Raw genomic sequence first — 21,767 nt, forward strand, 5'->3', positions numbered from 1 at the left:
ACGGTTTGACGCCTCAACTCCCTCAACAGCTCAGCTCTGCCATTAAGCCTGTCTCTGCGACTCTGGTTAATGGTATCCAGTGTTCCTTGAGAGAATTTCTTTGCCCTATGGTGAGTTCCATGACATCCAACGGAAACATCAAGGATGGTGGTCTTGAATACACTCTAGAACTTTTCAAGGATTTCCTAAAGCACTCAGACTCCAAATCCCCACTCAGCCCGTTCGCAAACTCCTCAGCTGCCCTCTCATCCTTGAGCTTGCCAACATCCACCCGAGGCTGAGATGGTGCCATTCGCCCGGATTTAAGCAATAACTTCAGAGTTGCTACCACAAGCCTGTGGTTGGTATTGAGGAACTGAGCACTCTGTTGGACGCTGCAGTTCTGGATCATCCTCCAGCGACCGTCAACGAGCACATGGTTAATCACCTTTGCCACACCACCACCAGTTGGAATTCAAAGTCCAGCGATGAGCCTGTGGGCAGTGAAGCAATGAACCAGCCACCCGAAGTCCATGACTTCTTGCAAAATAAAGGAGCTTAGTGCTATTGTGGTTCACAATTCCAGACCCATGGAGACAAACACGTCTCATAACCATCCCCTCAGCTCCATTTGATGCATTGAAATTCCCCCCAAGACTCGAAGAGTATCTCACCTGGGTAACTGATCAACCACAGACTCGAATGTGGCATAGAATGCGTCTTTCACGGAGAGATCACTCGTCTCAGTCGGAGCATATACAGACACCAGTGAAACGACGCCCAAGGAGTGATGAATCCTTCATCTCATTATACGCTCGTTGACCGGTATTACAATTACCATTGGAATTAGCTTATTGGAGACAGCCACAGCAACTCCTTGGGCATGGTAACTATCAGCGCCACCACACCAATAGTAGGTGTAACCACCCACCATTATCTTGCCTCCATCCGGTCTCTGAACCTCAGAGTGCTGCAATACTGATGTTCAAACGCTTGAGCTCAGATGATAACAGAGACAGGTGATCATCTCTCTTAAGGATAGGATATTAAAGGCACCCAGCCAAAGGGACCGCCTCAGGTTAACCCAAGGAGACTGCCATCTGGTGGACGACACCTCAGCACCACCTCGCCACAGCAATCTAAACTGGGAATGTTACCCCATAGTTTTCCTCCCGTCAAAGAGTGGGGCTCCCAAAGGATTTGCCCCAATCCCATCATCTGGTGAGCTGCCCGGCAGAGGGCAGCTCCACAGGAGGTATTCCCATGGAATGGGTTTTCAGATTTTCTTTGTTTTTTTTTTATGTTTTGTGGAGTGAAGGGTTTTACGGTGGCTGGAGTGCAAATCCTGCCACCCTCCGAAAAAATAATATTATGTATATGTATATGTATATGTATATGTATATGTATATGTATATGTATATGTATATGTATATGTATATGTATATGTATATATATATGTATATATATATATATATATATATATATATATATATATATATATATATATATATATATATATATACATACAACCCCCGGTTGGGGGTGACGGTCATCTCTGAAGCTCTGTAGATGAGCTGTTTCACAGTCATGGTCATTTCTGGTATTTTGTACCCTTGCATGTTAAATGAGAGGCTGTAGTATCTCTGTCATTAGGGCCATAGTTCGTACTAGTGATGGCACAACTTGGACCACTTTTTATTTAACAAAAAATGTCAATTTTTGGCAGAATGGCATAAAAATTGACATTTTTTTGACAAATAGCTGTCTCATTTTCTCCAGGTACACTGCATTCACAGTGTATAAACAAATAAAAGCAGAAATTGGGACTTTTATTTGTTGTTGCATCAAGTTAATACCTCTTCTGTACTTTGTTCACAACATATTATTCATTTCAGACTATGAATATTTATTTCACCCTCAATAAACATGTCCCACCGTTCGTCCGTCAAAAAATGTCCTCTCTGGAAATGCATATTGTAGAAGAATTTTTTTTTATATAAATAAAGGATCTTTTTAAAAGTTTAGTGTGTCTTTTACCAAGTGTGTATATACCTGCATTGATATTATGCAACAAAGTTTGAGTGTAACCAATAACCTTCTATTTGCATGGCCTGCACTGATTGCCTTACATGTGTCAGTCAAAAATGTGTCCTCTCCGAAAACACCAAAACTGCCACGAGTTATAAGGAAACTACTTGCTGGCTATAAATTCATTCAGATGCTCCAAAAATTTGGAATTAAGTATCGTAATTAACAATGTTGGATTTGGAGAAATAAAAATATAAAAATATTGAGTTTGAATTTTTAGTGGTTGTGAGACAAACTTGGTACCCTCATTGTGAAACAGCCCAGATGTGGATCTCTGATCGGCTTAGAATGGCTTCGATGTCCTCGTCTTTTGGTTCAACGTACAGACGAAAGCCCAGGAGTAAAAAGGATATTAAACCTCAGAAATCAAACTACATTTCTGAGTTATCCAGAGATAGATTTTGAAAATGGTTGATTTGGAACATTTATGATCAATGTGTCATCAAAAGGATAGAAACCGGACCTCAGAAATCAAACCGCATTTCTGAGTCATAAATGGCGGATGATATTTTGACAATGGATGATTTCACAAGTTTACAGCATCGGTGACCTTGACATTGACCTTCAATCAGGTCTAAAGTCATACCGTCGTGCATCACTCATCGACCCCGACCTACATACGGGCAATTCCAGCGTTACTCACGTTACATTTGGGTCATTCCACCTCAAATCACCCAGAAAATAAATAATTTTTAACCTGACCACCTCAGATTTGGCTAATTTTTTGCATGTATGTTACATATGATAGTCTATGTTCACATACGAAATTTTAGTTAAATCGGATTACGGGTTGACGAGATATGACCTTGAGAACTTTTGACCTTTTCGACTAATGTCGCGTTTCCACCAATATTCAAATCCTCATATTTCAGCAACCCCTTGCACTATCTCCATTATTTTGGTGTCGTTGGAAAGGTAATTGTCCATAGAATGCAAATCCAGCATCGGTTCATCAATCTAGTTAAGTTAGGGGTGGATGATTTTTAGAGATGACATTTGACCTTGACGACCTCGTGACCTTGACCTGGTATGAAAATGAAAGTTCATACTGTCTACTAAAACATATCAAAAAACTGGAGGGGTAGTATATTTTGTTCGAGATATTTTCGGCCAAAGTTCAAAGGTTGTAAAAATGTAACCCAATCATGACGTCATAGACATGCCCAGGCTTGTTAGTTTACAGTCAATATTAGCTAGATTACGTTCAAACATGAATGGACTTGTCCAGGCCTGTTTCGCAGTGCTGCCGACGGAAAACAAGGCAAAACTGCATCGAGTTTTTTTGTCACACTAGAATACATCGTTCAGAAGATTTTAAACACAAGTTCAATAAATTCCATCAGGGATTTTTTTTTTCTAGAGAACAAAAACCTTAAAACGTAGAAATTCATCTGCAAAAAAGACGAATTCGTACGTAAAATCCAACTTTTTTGAAATACCGAGAAAACAACAAAAAAAGTCCGGACCTGCATCGATGAATCTGCCTTGCCAAAGTTCAAAGCATCGCAACCAAATACAGAAATCGCAACCAAAACATGACACCATAACCTCAAGACTAATTGCTACTGAAATAAATCATACATTTTTTGATTCAATAGTACATTTTGTGAAGACAAAATATTATCACTATATACAACAAGCAAATTAAAATATGAATACAACACAGAATCATGCAAAAAATTCATGAATACAATTTTATCCAAGATAGATAAGTTTAGTCTCAATTATTAATTTTTGTTTTGCTAAAAAGTTTGCTAAATAATCATTTTCTCTCGGGGAAGGAAACCATGTTCAAGTCACAAGATATCATAGATAAATCTTAACGGGTTTGCCACTTTCCACATAAACTGGTTATTTTAGCACTATCTTGGTCGCTAATTTTATAACGAATTCTTATTCCAGAACCAACAACTAATTGTGGATCGGTCACACACAGAATGTCTGAATCTTCAATCCAACATCTGCCCACATCCAGTGGCCAATTGAGATATTTGGTAGGACTGTGGGGATGCATGAAATTGATGTAATAGTCACCATGCTCATCAGAAATATCCTCTACAAGTCCAATCCATGGATTTTCGTCATAGATAGCACAAACATAGTTTTGCTTACTGATTTCAAACTCTAGTCCTGATTCATCATCTACCTCATCAGTTTCGCCATCAACTCCAGCCGCACGTACAGTTTTGGGTTCTTCTTCTGTTTGATCAGTTTGAATGCTTTTATACTCGATTTTGATCATGGAACAAATCGATGAAATTTTTGAGTACCGGTGATTGTCTTCGCATTTTCCAGTCTTTCTTTCAATTTCAGTTCGTAATCCTCAACAATACCAGGCTGTACATTGATGAAGTGAATTCCTGGAATATTTTCCGTGCAAAATTTCATGATAGCATCGGAAGTTAGGATCACATCTGCGTACGGGCGTTGGAGGCTGGCTTTTGTTAATAACCTCTTTACAGTTCCGCCTAATCCGTCACATGCACTTTTGCCATGTGAAGTGGCAAAAAGTTCCACTCAGCATTTATTCCAAAGTCCTCCAAATGAAAGCACAGGTTCAAAAAATTATACTTATTTTTATATTGTCCCGCGCATCCATCAAATGTCTATGTACGTCATGATTTGGTTGCATTTTTATGACCTTTTAACTTTGGCTGAAAATATCTCGAGAACAAAAAATACTTCCCCTCCAGTTTTTTGATATGTTATAGTAGACAGTATGAACTTTCATTTTCATTCAAGGTCAGGTCAAGGTCACAAGGTCAAGGTCAAGGTCAAATGTCATGTCCAAAAATCATCCACCCCTAACTTAACTAGATCGACGAATCGATGCTGGATTTGTATTCTATGGACAATTACCTTTCCAACGACACCAAAACAATTGAGATAGGGCAAGGGGTTGCTGAGATATGAGGATTTGAATTTTGGTGGAAACGCGACATAAGTCGAAAAGGTCAAAAGTTCAAGGTCATATCTCGTCAACCCCGAGGTCCGATTTAGCTAAAATTTTATATGTGAACATAGACTATCATATGTAACATACATGCAAAAAATAGCCAAATCTGAGGGGGTCGGGTTACAACCCTTGGGTGAACTGAGGTAGAATGACCCATTTACTCTATTAGTCTATACTCTATCGCATAAAGTTGTTTCCTTATTCTGTAAATGGATAAAACTCTCTCACTTCTACATTGTGGCAACCTCTGACCATTATCCAAGAATAGAAGTGAAAACCCCAAAAGAATCCCCAGTGGTTATGCCGGCAATCTACATTTTTTTTTAAGCGTTACTCACGTTACGTAAAAGTAACATGGATTTTTTTCACTCAACTTCGGTTATATATTCTTGTTAAATGATGCACTGCAGAATAAAATGGATTATGAATGTTTGAAACTATATTCATGAACTTTATAACACAACCAAGATTTTAACATAATATAACAGTAACTTTGCACAAAAGGCATTTCAAGAAAAAAAAGTTGCGTTACTCACGTTACCAGTAGATTTGAGTGGTGGAAGTTCACCATACTGTGATGTTCACAACCTTTAACCATTTTTATTCAACAGAACAATACATGTAGGCGTTAACGTTCAGGCAATACTAAATTCTGAATGCAAAAACCTTTACAATTACATGTATCTCCATCACACACCCTGCCACATGTCACACCCGCGCTCTACTTTTTCATCGAGCAGTTTGTTAACATGGTAAATAGTCACTATAACCCATTGCAATGTGTGTCACCCCATGTCACATGGTCTCTGTTCATTGCAGCAGGTAATTGATTGGTAGTGACCCTACATCTATAGTGACACCTCTGTTCATTGGAGCAGCTTTCTTAAGCTCTCATAACGCTTCTAGACGTCTGACTCACTGATGTCCATAAATTTTACATTATCTGGGTCATGGTTGCCGACAGTGAGGGGGCCATAGAAAATCCTGTTGGGTTCAACACCATCTTCAACATCTGGCCTCCTTGGGAAGATGTAATTGTCACCAGACTTGTGGAGGAAGTTCACGGATAATCTGTCGTCCTCAGCCACTGATGTTACACGTCCAATGGCACGGGCCAACTAAATAACAACCTAATTAACATGACGCAAGTTTTCGTTTTCGAAAAATCGACATGTTTGTTGGACAGAAGATGATAACTTCGGAACCACTGGTCCGATCGAGGCTGGTCAAACGTCGCGGTACTGCGCTAGCTCGTCACCCATTGGCTGCAAAATCTCAGCTGAATAAGCCCGTTCCTTTGTGGTTGGTGGAGCCGTGAAGTTGAGTGACCGACTTGGAGGACGACACCGCGCAGTGCGTTGTGAAGCGTTGGCCCGCTAAGTACGCTTCACTCATTGACGCGCTGTGCGATAACCACTGATCAGATCTTAATGATCTACACATGATGTGAAAGGGGAAGATACGCAGATAACAATGGTGTATGATTTATTTCCTAGCTCTCAGGAAAACAACATGAAAGACGCAAGTAGAAAAGGGTCCCGTCCCGGTATTTGAGCGATGTGCGTGACGTAACGTCATTGTTACTTTGAACAAATACTATTTATTGACAAACTGACCTGCCCAAAATTGACCTTTCTGTATTATGGTACTTTGGATGTGCTACCACCTTTGTCTTAAGACAATAACTGCTTAATTGCCAATTAGGAATCAATAAATTATGATAATTTATAGATTTCTTGGCAAAACACTGTTACTCACGTTACACCCCCCCCCCCTCACTGGACGTTACTCACGTTACATTGTTACTCACGTTACAAAGTTTGAGACAAACTATATCACAAACAATAGACTGCTTTCTTGATTTTATGTCATCTCTGGGGTGGACATATAAGAGATGATGCCTGGATGTTGTTATAAATATTCAGCAGCATTATAGAATGAGGAAAAGTTAAACTTTTTTTTGTTACTCACGTTACAGATTCAAATTATCTACCGCTTCATGATTGGGTTGAGAACAAGCGTACCTTTCAGACAAACTACTAATAGTGCTTCCAACACTTTGAAATGAACATAATGATAAAATGGAAATGTTTCATTGCAGTGAGTTATACATTTGTTCATAGCCCAGGTTTGAAAACTAGGATTTTGGGGGGGGAAAAAGCTTTGGTTTTCACGTGCAAATTTTGAAAGTGTACCAAAAAATTATAATTCGTCTCAAACCTTCAACTCCTTTTGATCCTTACACCTGGATATACTAAATATACAGTCGTATACAAATTTGATTGCCATTTCATGTTTGAATTTTCAGTGGTCATGTTACTCTGCAGCTGGAATTGTCCATACCAAGTTTCATCAAGATCGGGCGAATATTTTTTTGACCGTATCACATCGACGATTTTTCCAACTTTGAAGACACGCGACTCGATAACCAGGACAAATTTTAAAAAACCGGCCCGAACAAATTTAGATATTGTTCCATATTATCAGAATCCAAAGAAATTTTTAAGATCGGATCACAAACGGCGGAGGAGATAGATTTTGAAAATGGACGATTTCGCAACTTTGGAGTGGCCTTGACTTTGACCTTCAATCGTGTCAAAAGTCATACCGCCGTGCATCACTCATCGAACCCCTACCTACATACCAAGTTTCATCAAGAATGGGCGAATATTTTTTTGACCATATCACATCGATGATTTTTACAACTTTGAAGACACGTGACTCGATAACCAGGACGAATTTCAAAAAACCGGCCTGACCAAATTTCGATATTGTTCCATATTATCAGAATCCGAAGGAATTTCGAAGATCGGATCATAAACGGCGGAGGAGATAGATTTTGAAAATGGACAATTTCGCAACTTTGCAGTGACCTTGACGTTGACCTTGACCTTCAATCGGGTCAAAGGTCATACCATCATGCATCCTTCATCGACATCTACCCACATACCAAATATCAAGAAAATCGTAAGAAAAAATGGGGACGCACGAAAAAAAAATTACCGTCCGTCTGGCCGCACATTCGCCTTAGGGCCCCCTTGCGGTCCCCTTGCGGTCTCCCTGCGGTCACCTTGCGTCTGCCTTGAAAATTCTATGGCCGCCGCAGGAACGCCCTAAGGTCACTGTGCGAGATCAAATCAAAGACCGTACAGCAACCCCATGTTTTCGGTCTCCACAATTTATAAATACACCGTGCAGCTCCTCGAAAAATAAAAGCATATGTGACTGCTACATTGTGTGACCGTGGAAATACTGCGACCACCGTATAATTGCTAATGGCTGTAGATTTTGGAGACCCCACGGCCGCCGTGGCAAATGTGACTGAGACCTGAACAAGAAAGAGCAATTGGAGATTGCAGACCTTCGACAGGACATATGCTGTTTGTGTGCGCTGGTGTTTTACATAATTAATAATACAGTAGATGAAATGAATATGTTCAAATAGGTAATCTTGAGGAAAATGAGAGGGGCAGAGAAAAGGCCCCTTTATATGGTATGTGTCATGTGGCAAACAATATAAAAGAATGGACTCGTGTGCATGCTGTACTACCCTTGTGTTATTAGGAGGAAGCAAGAAATGCTCTAGAAAAATTCATATAAAAGTGCAGCGGACACATTTCGGGTGGACGGACGGACTGACAGACAGACATCAGCATGGATTTTGAGGTTTTTCGTTAAAAACTCAAGAATGCCGAAATAGACGTTGCTGAAATTTGCAACATACCACCTCGACGTACAAAGGATTTACTTCTGAAACTTGCAGCCAATTTCGTCAAGTAGAAGCCGAGAAACAAATTTTCAGTCCCCATGTTATAGTTGCATAGAGACAACATCCCACATTAAAGGGAGGGGCACTTGGTGCCTCCCTTGATTCTTATGTAATTAACAAATGTACTCATGTTCCATTTGTACCTATTTAATAGATATACTCATTTTGCCATGATATATTTATTTCATTATAAAAAAAAACATGTCAATGCATTGATTAGAGGCATGCATACTTCAGCTACATGACGTCAGTGACAACCATGACACGATCCTGACAATGGAAACTCAAATGAATATTTATTCTCAATTCTATCATCAAAACCTCGCTAGACAAATTTATGTTTATTTTCCATGGTATTTTGAAAATCACCAATTTGCAAACCTAAGATGGCATAGAGGTACACACACTCACCTCTAAGCTGTCTAACCTGGGTTTGAATCCCGATTCAGCTATAAACTGTCATCCTCGTGTTTCACAGACAGGACGATTCATCAAAGTATGTCACCTCTCGGATGGACGCGAAACTGGGCGTCCTGTCTGCCAGCATTCGTTGGTCATGGGTGAAACTGCAGAAATTTTGAAAAAAGTAAAAAGGAGATTTTCCTAGAGGAGTCCAGAGATATGCTCCCCTTGTTAAATTTTGAAATATTGATGTCAAAATATGCATTTTGAGGGTGATCCTGCCTATATTGTAACAAAACAAAAAAAAAAACTGCAAATGAAAGTGATATTTGGGGAAAAATTCTTTTTTTATTTCACCTGAACATTGATTGCTAGAGCCTGGTGTTGGCTTAACAGTTAGGGTGGCTGGCGTAAGATCTTAGGGTCTCCTCTGTTGAATTAACACCAAGCGGGTTGACTCAATCCATCATCCTACCAAGGTTAGCAAAATGATGAAAAGGGGGCACTGCATTAGCATTGGCCAGCGGTCGGAGTCGTGAACGTACAAGTAACAGGAATGTCTGAAAGGAGTTCAAACGCCACAAGGCAATGGTAAGTTGATGAGGTACTTAGCTGAACAGCCCTCTGGAACGAGGAAGGGCTGAAGGTAGGAATGTTGATGAAGGATCCAAGGAGAAAGACTCCAGACTCTTCAGACGAGCTTCACTATCCCGCATAAGGCAACTTGAGACGTGCAAGGTACCACAAAGGCAAAGAAGAACTCTTTACACACGAGCCATACGAGGTGCCAATGTCAGGTGAAGAATCATTACCAGCGAAACTCAACGATAAGTGTTGCCCTTTTCAGCACAACAGGCACAGAATATCTCTGGAGAGTGGAATGCATCTGATAGACACCAACAAAATGGTGGTCGTTTGCACCCAAAACGCCAAGCAGGCGGATCTTTAGAGTGGAAGGAAAAGATGTCCAAGGTATTCGGAATCAGAGTCCATCCTTCATTCCAACCGGGACCAAACAACCCGCTCGTCTCTTCCGGTTGCACCCAGTTCCGGAAAACCCACGATCAACCCAAGCTCAAGAATATTTACATATTATAACATGAAAGGCAAAATTATGCCGCTACAGATCGCAATTGCATGCAAGTTATCCTTGACCTTTTGTGAGACGATTGAAGAAGAATTATCCTGAAGCATAAATAGTAAGTCCCGTTTCAGTGAAAATTCAAGCAGTCTTATCCAACTATAATAAATCGCCCACGAGGGTTGAATGAACATCGCAGCCTTCCATTCCGATCGAGGGAAACCCCATCTCCCCGCCTTTTCCTTTTCCCCGCCCCCTTTTATAAGTTCCTCGGTCTTCTTTAAACTCGATCTCTCTATATTTTCGTTCCAAACATCATCATTCCAATCACAAATTAATGCGACACCATCAATATAACAAAATTAAATGTTAACAAACACTCACGACAAACAAATATAGATGCCATTCCAATGTGATAATTATCACATTCTGGTTATAACCAGAAGAGACAAATCTACCAGCGAGGAAAGGCGAACACGTAACACCGACATACACACAGTCTCCTGCTTGGTGGACATTTTATCAAGGTAACGCGCTTGCAAGCTTTTGTACCTGGCTCACTTCAACAAAAACACCTCGTAATAAAAACCACAATGGGAATAATTCACATAATCGTGGTCATGATACGTTATTGCGTGAGTATTACACCCCATCCGGATGAAATGGGTTAATAAACGAATCAGAATATCGGAATAGCACCTCAATTCCCTCGAATCGTGGCATGCCTTTCTGATGACGAACATAAGAAAACCTCCGTATGGGTTGTTATAAAAATATGGATTTCCATAAAATACAGGAGTTTCACCATGGTTGGTGGACGTTAAAGACCCCCACGGTGTCCTTTGCGAAGAATAGGCGAGCTATCGCCAGCACCATGAACAAATTGCAAATTCCTACCCTAACTATTGCTGGGAAGGCAACGGCAAACCACCCAGTATAGGAAACTCAGGTAGCTGCTTCAGCTTCCTTTGCTCAGGAAGCTGCTTCAGCAGCACAGACGCTCCATGAAGAGTGCAGTGCAGAGAAAATATGCACAAGTGCTCATAATTTGCGGACAACAGATATATTTGCCCGGCCGCTAACTGGCACTTTCAGGTTATCGGCATTGGCAGATGATGGTGCCGATATTTAAAATAACTAAATATTTTTTTTAAAAGAAAAGAAAAACAAATAAATAAATATTTTTTTTTAATTGAAAAAAAAAAATTACCCCCGTTTAGAGGTAACGGTCATCTCTATAATGTTTTTTTTACTATCATAATCGATGAACCGTTGCCAGATATCTCCTAAAATGACAGACTAGATAGGCTTTGAAAATGGCGACTTTCACAACTTTCGTGACCTCGACCCTGACCTCGAATCTGGGGAAAAAAATATGTCGTTGTGTATCATTCATCGACCTCGACCCATATACCAAATTTCATCAAGATCGGAAGTAAAAAGTTTTCTTTGTACCGGGAGGTGTTTTTGACCATCTTCCAGGTTACGTGGCGGCCAAACGGGACGGAAATTTAAAAATCTGTCCAGTTAGATATATGAGATAATATTTTTTACTATCATAATCAATAAACAGTTGCCGAATATCTTGTAGAATGGCAGACTAGATAGGTTTTGAAAATGGCGATTTTTATAACTTACGTGACCTTGACCCTGACCTTGAACCCGGACAAAAGTTATATCGTGCAACACTCATCGACCTCTACCCACATTCTAAGTTTCATCAAGATAGGAAAGAAAAATTGTTGACGGACGGACGGACATTAGGTCATCTCGGTAGAGATGACCTAACAAGTCTGGAGACGGCGATGGTTCACGAGCAATGTACATGGTTCGCCTTTTTTATTTTTTGACCTTCGAGGGGACGCCACGGGCAAACTGGCAGGAATCGGGGAAAACGTAAATGATGATAGTTGTAGTAATCGAAGAGCACTACATATCGACCAAGAATTGCGAAATCCTAAACGTAGTTCGCCTTTTTTATTTTTTAATGGCGGGAATCGGGAAAAACGTAAATGATGAAGGTTGTAGTACTCGAAGAGGACTACTTGCATACCAACTTTCATTCGAAACAGTTGAAAACCTAAGAAGCTCGATGCCCAATTTATTGATTTTTTTGACATTTTCTAAGTTCGTGTCATTGTGACCTTGACCTTAGGACGAAAATGAAAAATTGAGCTCCATGGGGCTATGCAGGTGCCATTGGGCTAACCAAATACCGAAACCCCTGCCAGATTCGACAAACCCCCTCGGGGAAGATGTAACTTGAAACTGGCTACCCCCTAAAAACACATGTTTTTTGGGCATGGCTCCGCCCATAATGGGCGCAGCATGCCCATTCTCAGGAAAACAAAACTAGATCCTGATATAAACCTCCCACCGAAATTCTATCAGGATCGGATCAAAACCCACGGAGCTATGCTCGGGACAGACAGACAGACACACCCATAACGAATATAGTGGTCACTTACTGACTCGTGAACCAATATTTGCTTCGTGATTCCAGGCTGCTCGAGATCCCCCTTGCAGTGTTTTCCATCCATAGGGCTCACTTGGGCGGCTGCCTAAGTCAATTTCTGGCCGCCCAACTGCTTTTAAATTAAAATAAAATAAATTTTTTTTAAAGATTTTAAATATTTATGGTGAAGATACATACATGCTAAATAAAAGATATGTTGTAAGGCCTTAGTTATTAACCTCCACCATCTTCGAAGATGGATGGAGGTTACTGTTTTCACCCCTTTCTGTTTGTTTGTTTGTTTGTGAACAGTATTACGGAAAAACTCCTCGACGGATTTCGACGAAACTTGGTGGGGGGGGGGTTAGGTATGGTCCAAGGATCATGCCATTAAATTTTGGACTTGGTCCCACCCTTCCCAAAAAAAATTGTAAAAAGAAAAAAAAAATTTTTTTTTTTTTTGCATTTCTACATGTTTTTAGTGATTTCCAACCCCCCCCCCCCCCCCGCCCAAAAAAAAATTGTGAGAATTTTTTTTTTTTGCATTTCTACATGTTTTAAGTGATTTCCAACCCCCCCCCCCCCCAAAAAAAAAAATGTTGGAGAAAAGAACTATAACTGTCAGCACTGTTGACATCATATTTAATGAATAAGATATAAGGTTCACTTGAGTGACCCAGCAGTATTGGCGGCGGAGGTTTTGCACTCTCCCGAGTGCTCCCCCTCTAGTTTTATAACTTGGTTTACACAGTTCTTCAGCTAAAATGTAGGGTCGGTAGGTCGAAATATAAATATAATTTCAATTTTTAGAAATTACATATTTTTATGATTTGTTTTCGGATGTTCCATGGAAAAGATAAGGGTCAGTGGGGGTGGGGGGGAATAAAAATAAATCCCGGACCAGGAGGATCTAAGAAAACATTGAAGATGGAAGACCATTCAAATGCAGGATGTCTATGTTCACTATATCATCTGATGTGAAAAACAATAAAGAAGGATTAAAACTTGTTTTTACAATATAGTCTGGCATGTTTTTTCTGATAGCCGATTTAAAGCATTACCATCTGGCCTGTCAATATAAAGAAAATAAACAAGAAATACACCATTCAAAATCCAGGAAGTGTCAGAATCAATAACATTATACACGTGACTTTGTTGGTAAACAAACGTATGCAGCCAATCAAAAATCAGACACTGCTCATGTGACCCTCGAATTGGCACAACCATGGAAGAAACCCGAAACGACTGTTTAAAAATCCATCATCACACAAAGATTCATTCATCCAGTATTGAATCATGCTTTTAAAACAAATATAAGCCTTTTTACAATATGGAATATAAATATAATTCATCAAGATTGCAGCTAAAGACGACTTTAATTAACCCTAAACGTGCATGGGTGTGCTGGATATGATTAAAAAATAGGTGTCTACTAGGAGTCAACACGCTCAAAACGGTCAATCAGAGCCATAACCAACTCTTACTTTTCAGCGGGCATCTGATCGTACCGTCTCCCCATCCCCATGAGCACATCAAAGGCTGATTTCTGGTCTGTTGAAGGCTGAATATCAGCATCTTGCAGGGAAACTTTGATGTACTTGGCACCAAAATCTTTCAATACGAACAGCGGTGTACAACTTTTGACAGAAACAAAATCGGCACGATCGAGAGTAGCCTGCGAATCATCCCTGCTGCTGCACTCAATTGATGCAATAGTTCGGCCAGAATATTCGTCGTCAAGATGTTGCGTGATTAAATCATCAACAGTCACTCAAATTTATACCGCTGACATACTTCTTAACAATCACTTTCGCCCCAGAAACCACAGTCAATCGAACCACGCTGGCCACTGCTCAGACGCCATGACCGAAGACTACTGCGCAGTTTGGTTAAAGGGGACTCGGCATTTTGGTGCGCGCGCGCGAAATTATATTTTGAAAATAAATGCAGACGTTTACATTTCGGATTTTGAAACTTTTTCATCTTCGGCAGAAAATTTATAAATATAAAAGGCTAAAAATGTGTTTTATATTTATATTTCATTTCGGCAAATATACCGTCTGCGGATCTGTAAACCAAGTTATAAAATAACTAAGACCTAAGTGAGAATTTTTTTTTTTTTTAAATCGATGATGCCAAGATACTAATTTGTCTCTACTTGCATGCTCGGAATGCCACAGAATGCACCTACGAGCATCTAAAATTGCTAAATTTCCTGGGGGAGAACACCCAGACCCCCCGACAGCGAAAGTGGGGAGACCCCCCTTTCCCGCTCTCCCCCCCCCCCCCCGTGCCCACTCATTGTGCCCGCAAAATTATACGTTGCCAGTTTTACCCAAGCCATTTTAAAACCCAGGGGAAATACTGCCTTGTGTCAATTCACCATCTGCAGCCACACTTCAGGCCAGGTGACGACTGTGAAACATTAGTGAGAGCTTGCTGGCAGCACTGGATATGCCCAAGAGGAAATGGTAAGACTTACAGGACTTCCTATCTCAATTTCTCAATTTCTAACTTTCAAATCTCAATTTATTTCAATCTCCATGGCGAACCAAGCCGTGTTCACTTCACCTTCTGTTCATGCCGTGGAAACTCCGCAGATGTCACACATATACGGGGCCATCTCACAGCCTTTCACACACCCACTCTCACACCATGAGACTTTCTCAAACCACTTAAGCATACGGCAGTCTCGCGATCTTTCACGCTCTCAAACCGTGGGCATTTTGCACACTCATTAGCCGCCTCTTGACCATTCGCACATCGTTCTCGGTTCTCGCACGTGACATCTCTCGGAGGCCCCGCAGCCGAATCTGCCATTCGTGAACGGATGCACCGCTCATGTCACTCACTCGCTCTGCAACACGCAGTGCAAAGCACCCTGGTTCCTGTTGGAAAATTTTTAACCTGCACTTGTATATCTGTGGTCACCTTGGACCCAGATGCAGTCAGTTATGCAACATGGCTTATTTGAGTGAACACAGACTCCATGCCCTTTGATATAAGCGTCTGAAACACATCTCGCCGTCACTCTGCGCCATGAGTTGGAGATGGACTGTGGGATGCTGGGCGGTGTGTGGGCACATCAAAAGTCAAAACCTCCGTTAAACTTAGCGTATAATATCTCGTGCACCCTTCGGTAACATGACTGGTAAGGGATCAATGAGTGATACGAGTGCATCTGTGCCTAAAAAACAAACGAAAGATATTTATTTAAACGAAGGTGAAATTAGAAGTGATCGAGCGATCAGAGTAGTGAATATTTGCCGAGCGCTTAGATCGACGGAATCCACCTTATGAATGATTCGTGCAAATGCCGATAAAAATTAAAGCAAGTGCTCAGTGTTTCACAATTACTGCAAAGAAAGTGAGTCACATGAACTGCAATGTGATTGACTGCAAGTCAGATGTTGACAACCCTGCACCTTCCTTCCCTTGATAAATCCACACCATCACTCTTCCACCTCCATCACCACAAACAACAATATTTAACATAGGTTGGTGAAGTATCATTTCATTTTGTTTAAATGCACATCTGTCTGTCTGTCTACCCCATCCACTCACATCCTGACACAACATGCACAGAGTACATTGTTTGTTATGGGAAAATTACTTTCGTTTTACACGTTTTCAGCAAACATGGTAAATTATCGAAATACAACTACCATGTTATACGAGGAATTACTGTAAACGACGCTCAAAGTGGGAATTATGAAACAAACAGCAGGAAACGCACCCTCTCACGCTAACATGGCGGCTAGTACGAGAACTACGAGGAATTAAAATGTTTGGTGGTTTGTTTTGTTTGTTGGTTCACGAACAAATATAAGTGACCACTATATTCGTTATTGGTGTCTGTGTCTGTGTCTGTCTGTCCCGAGCATAGCTCCGTAGGTTTTGATCCGATCCTGACAAAATTTTGGTGGGTGGTTTATATCATGATCTCGTGTTTTCCTGAGAATGGGCGTGGTAGTGAGGGAAATTAGCTCCATCGTGGGGCAATATCGTTACACGCTGGACAAAAGTGCCAAATTTTTTTTGTGGCTACCTATGGACATACTTAATAAAGAAATCCCATGCTCCAAAATATCGGACCATATTTTCATGTGATTATGGGTCAAAATCCAAGATGGCGGCCGAAAATTTTTAAAAATCGAAAAATAATTATAACTTTGCTAATATTGGTCGTAAAAATATGTGTAAACTATCTATTTGTAGGTAATGATGCCCAGGGAGTCGATTGGAACCATCAGATTTGGGATTAGATCATCAGGAACTAAGATAATGGTCACATGTAGAAAAAATATGGGTCGCTCAAAATGAAAATTGACGGTTCGCGTTACATGTTTTAATGACTTTTTTGTTGCGCTCAAATAAGTTGTGTACATGTTGACTATCATCTTTCCTATATCATGTGTTTATTTGTAGGCAAATTGATAACTTGATGATGCATATTTCACTTTGTCTAATGCCCTCATAGAAGATTCATCTGGAAGTAATTGTATATTATGTGGCGGTTGGATAATGTTTATTTTCTTTGTTACAGGTTGTAAACAGCCCTGAATCTACTGTTCAGTGAAACATCACACCATGGACTGGACAATTTGTGTCATTTGCCAGAACAGTAGATACACTTCACCTCTTTCATGTCCAAAGAACAGACAGAACCGCAATGCTGACGACGTCTATAAGGACTTTCTTGACAATGTCAGAGAGTTCGAAGAGATAGGTGCATTGCCGGTCGATGTTGATTTTGGCGAACATGGCACCCCAGAATGTTTTGCAGAAAACAACACTTCTTGGCATCGGGCATGCCACCAAAAGTTTAATAAAAGTAAACTTGAACGAGAGCTGAATAAAAAACGTAAACAACAAGACGATGAAAATCTCCAGGTACCAGCGGATCCCAGCGATCAAAGCGACAGTCAACGGGATCAAGCAAGGACACTTGTTTATTCTGTGATGAGAGTGGCCCCAGAAAACTGCATGAATATGCAAGTAAATGTGCAGCGTACAATTTAAAATTAATGGCCACCGAAATGCAAGACGGCAAAGTACGTGCAAAAATACTATGTGGGGATCTGGTCTCAAATGAACTAAAGTACCATATAGAATGTCTGACAAAGTACCGAAGTGACTATCGTGGTTACAAGCGACAGAATAGTCCAACAAGGGCCGACCAACGTGAGCTGAATCAAGGAGCCAAAATAATCAATTCAAGAGTATTTGTTGAACTTGTAACGTACATGGAGGAATCTGCCGAGGAGGGGACGTACCTATTCAAACTGTCAAATATACACAACATGTTTGAGAAAAGACTTGGGGACTTTGGCATTGATACCACTATCAATAAAACCCGGTTAAAAGAAAAACTCCTCAATCACTTCTCCCAGCTAGGACTAGGTGAGCAATCTGATGGAAAAAAACATAAACCTGGCATTCCCAGCAGGCATTCAGCAACTACTCAAAGACGCTTTCTTGTTCCATGATTATGACGAAGAAGCTAGGTTGTTTGCCAGAGTTGCCAAGATATGTAGGGAGGAAATCCTGAAAGAAATGATAGCATTCAGTGGCAAATTCAACCCTGGATGTCAGCAGAAGATTATGCCCAGTACAAGATTGTTAATGTCCATGCTCATCAATGGCCCAAATTTACCAGGTTCAGTAAATGACTCCCAAGCATGCCTGACACTCACACAGCTCTTGGTTCACAACTGCAAGAAGAAAGGAAATGTTGAGACAAAACATCAGCGTTGCTCTCCAGACCGTGAACCACCAGTACCTTTATATGTTGGTTTAAACTTACATACTCAAACTAGGAGCAAGACACTAGTTGATCAAATGGACAGCTTAGGGATAAGTGTGTCATACAAACGTGTCATACAACTTGAAAACGAACTTGATGCCACACAGTGTGAACAATATAGAAGCGATGGAGTAGTGTGTCCAAGCGAGTTGAGAAAAGGTTTGTTCACAGTAAGTGCGTTAGACAATCTTAACCATAATCTGTCTTCAACGACAGCACAGGGATCCTTTCATGGAATAGGGATTAGCATCATTCAGCAGCCAACAAAAGACCATCCTGGGATTATACGCAGTCAACCTGTTAGCTTGTCCAACACAACTTCAAATTCATCACAAAGTCTGGTTCTTCCGGATTCGTATTCTATTGTACCTGCTGTTTACATGAAACCCACAACAACAGAAGTACCCACAATAGAACACACCACAACGTCAGGTTTTGCTGATTACATAGAGAAAGCCAACGCCAAAGAGGAATGGTGGATTCAACATGCATCTGAACTACTGCAACAGGACTTAGTGCAAGAACAATCATTGTCATGGGCTGCATGTCATGCATCACGTCAGCCTCAACCAAATGAATTGCCTGCAATCAGAGCCTTATTGCCACTCTTTGTAGAGAAGGATGACTCAGCTGCAATGGTCAAACACAGTATGAGCATCATACAGAGTATAACTCAATTTCTGAATCCTGGTCAGATACCAATTCTGGCATGCGACTGTCCGATCTTTGCCATGTGCAAGTACACACAGTGGAAATTTCCAACAACGCATGGAGAAAATTTGATGGTCACCATGTCTGGAGGCCTACATCTGGAAAAGGCACTTTGGACTGTTCTTGGCGATATGTTAAATGCGTCTGGCTGGATAGATGCATTGACAGAGTCTGGTATAGCAACAGCAGGTACAGCGCAGTCATTCTTAAAAGTATCGCACATAACCCGAACTCGCCATGCACATCAAGTGTCTGCTCTCGCTCTTGGAAATCTTCAACAAGAATCATTCATTGCAGCGAATGATACTGATACTGATGACGAGAAAGCCTTTGACAGTTGGAAGATGTAAATAACAGAGAAGAGCCCAACCTTTCAATATTGGGACCTGGTGCTGAGATTAGAAAAGACTGTACTAATCTTCGTTAGAGCCCATCGCGAAAAGAACTTTCAACTCTATCGAGAGGTGCTGGATTCACTGATGTTCCTGTTCTTCACCCTGGATCACTACAATTACAGCAGATGGATTAGCGTGCACATCCGGGATATGAATTCACTCCCAGTCGGTGTTAAAGAGGACCTCAAAAAGCACTGGGTGGTTGTCAAAGGCAGCCGCAGATTTTCCACTATTCCAATAAATCAGGTCCACGAGCAAGAGAATGCTAAAGTAAAAGGAAAGGGTGGGGCTATCGGACTGACTGAAAAACCTGAGTCCTTGAAGAGATGGATGATCGCTGGTCCTGAACAAGCTCGAGTAGTTACATCTTTTGAAAACGAATACTTGGCTTCCGACGATGCCGATCTTCAGTACCACCATCACGACGAAGGATTGTCAGCACAGAAGTTATTCCAGCAGCAAACATACAACCTCAGACGATCAATGGGTATGGAAATCCATTCTCTGATGACTGCCAAGAACTCTTGGTTCTTCATACAGGTCAATGCGCCGACCAGGAAGTAGCTAACACTATGAAAGGATTAGAAGCTCTTGGAAATGCTCAGTACAGCATATGTAAGAAGGAGGTCTTCACAGAACAAAGCAAGTCTATTCACGAGTCAATCAAAAAGAACAAACTGCATTTGATCCAAACACCAAAACTAAAGAAAACCTCCAAAAGGAAAGAGCTCACAGCCATTCGAAGTGATGCAAGCCTTTTTGGTCGACTGTACATCGCAAATCAACAGCGGGATGGAGATCTAGACATATTTTTCTCGCATGAAAATCAATTGTACCCTCCCAGTATAACGGATCATGGAAAACTTCGGACAGGCACCAAGTCAGATTTGATTAGGTGCATTGAAGTATTCGAACAAGGTGAACAAGACGAACTTCCAAGAACAGTGGACTGTAAGATATTTGATGGCGCCGTCCTAGTCCATACTTTGTCAGCTGCTACTGCTACTACCTTTGATGACTACGCACAGTCTATGTTCTTGCCGTTTCTTTTGCGTGAGCTACAGTATGTCAGAGACAGGATAGATGTCATCTGGGACCATTACTTACCAAGCAGCATCAAGGCATCCACAAGAGAACGAAGAGGCAGTGGTGTGCGCCTCAAGGTCAATCCAAGAACAAAGATACCTTCCAAGTGGAACGATTACCTGTTGGATTCATCCAATAAAGATGAACTCTTCTCATTTTTGACACAGAAAGTGGCTGATGGCAACTGGCCTGCTGAAAAAGGCATCTACATAATGAATGGCACTACAGTTGTTTGCAGAGGCACAAGTCACGTTATGTCAGACTGCACACACGAAGAAGCAGACAGCAGGATTGTGTTCCATATTGTACATGCTCTGCAGCACGGGGCCAATAAAGTACAAGTGCGTACGGTTGACACAGATGTGCTTGTGATCCTTGTGGGCCATTTCTTCGATCTGATGGAACTGCAACCTGACCTGGAGCTCTGTGTAGCATTTGGCGTTGGCAAACACTTTTGTGTTCACAGCATCAACGCCATATCTGTAAGCCTTGGAGAAAAGGATCGCTCGGGCACTTCCTGTATTCCATACATTTTTAGGGAGTGATACCACCTCGTGTTTCTTCCGGAAGGGCAAAAAAGTGCCTGGCAATCATGGAAAAGCTACCCTTTGGTTACTGAAGCCTTCCTCTTCATCTGGAATCATCCCTTTGAAACGTTGGATACTGGATCGCCTCAATTTAAACACCTTGAACGCTTCACAATAGTCATGTCTGACAAAACAAGCAATGACGCCGACATAAACGATGCGAGGCGGGAGTTATTCTCCAAGACAAGCAGACCTCTTGAAAATATTCCACCAACTAAGGTACTTAGTACTAAGGGTATTAAGCAGAATGCTTGAATTAAACAGCAAGATTGAAATTTAGTGTATACCCAATCAGTTTGTCTTATAGCAATGTACATACTTTGTTGCAGGATGCACTGGTACAACATGTTAAGAGAGTTATCCTTCAGGCTGGAATTTGGTCAGCAAGTCGGCAGGCCCACGTTATCATACAGTCACCTGAAGCGTTTGGATGGAGTCTACAGGCTGACCAA

General features: G+C 41.1%; 2 protein-coding genes across 3 annotated transcripts in view; one reads left to right on the plus strand and one right to left on the minus strand.

The window, feature by feature from the left end:
* Positions 1 to 21,767, minus strand: part of ZNF839 (zinc finger protein 839) — a 69,082-nt gene that overhangs the window by 30,029 nt on the left and 17,286 nt on the right. The window lies entirely within an intron of this gene.
* Positions 18,170 to 21,273, plus strand: LOC147014287 (uncharacterized). The gene is given in 2 exon segments (XM_085851388.1): positions 18,170 to 20,129; positions 20,183 to 21,273. Coding segments are annotated over 2 exon segments (2,934 nt in total). The 5' UTR covers positions 18,170 to 18,286.

Source organism: Eptatretus burgeri, chromosome 13, assembly GCF_056783735.1.
Source record: "Eptatretus burgeri isolate ZD-2024b chromosome 13, Ebu_testis_v1, whole genome shotgun sequence".
NCBI classification, from domain to species: domain Eukaryota; kingdom Metazoa; phylum Chordata; class Myxini; order Myxiniformes; family Myxinidae; genus Eptatretus; species Eptatretus burgeri.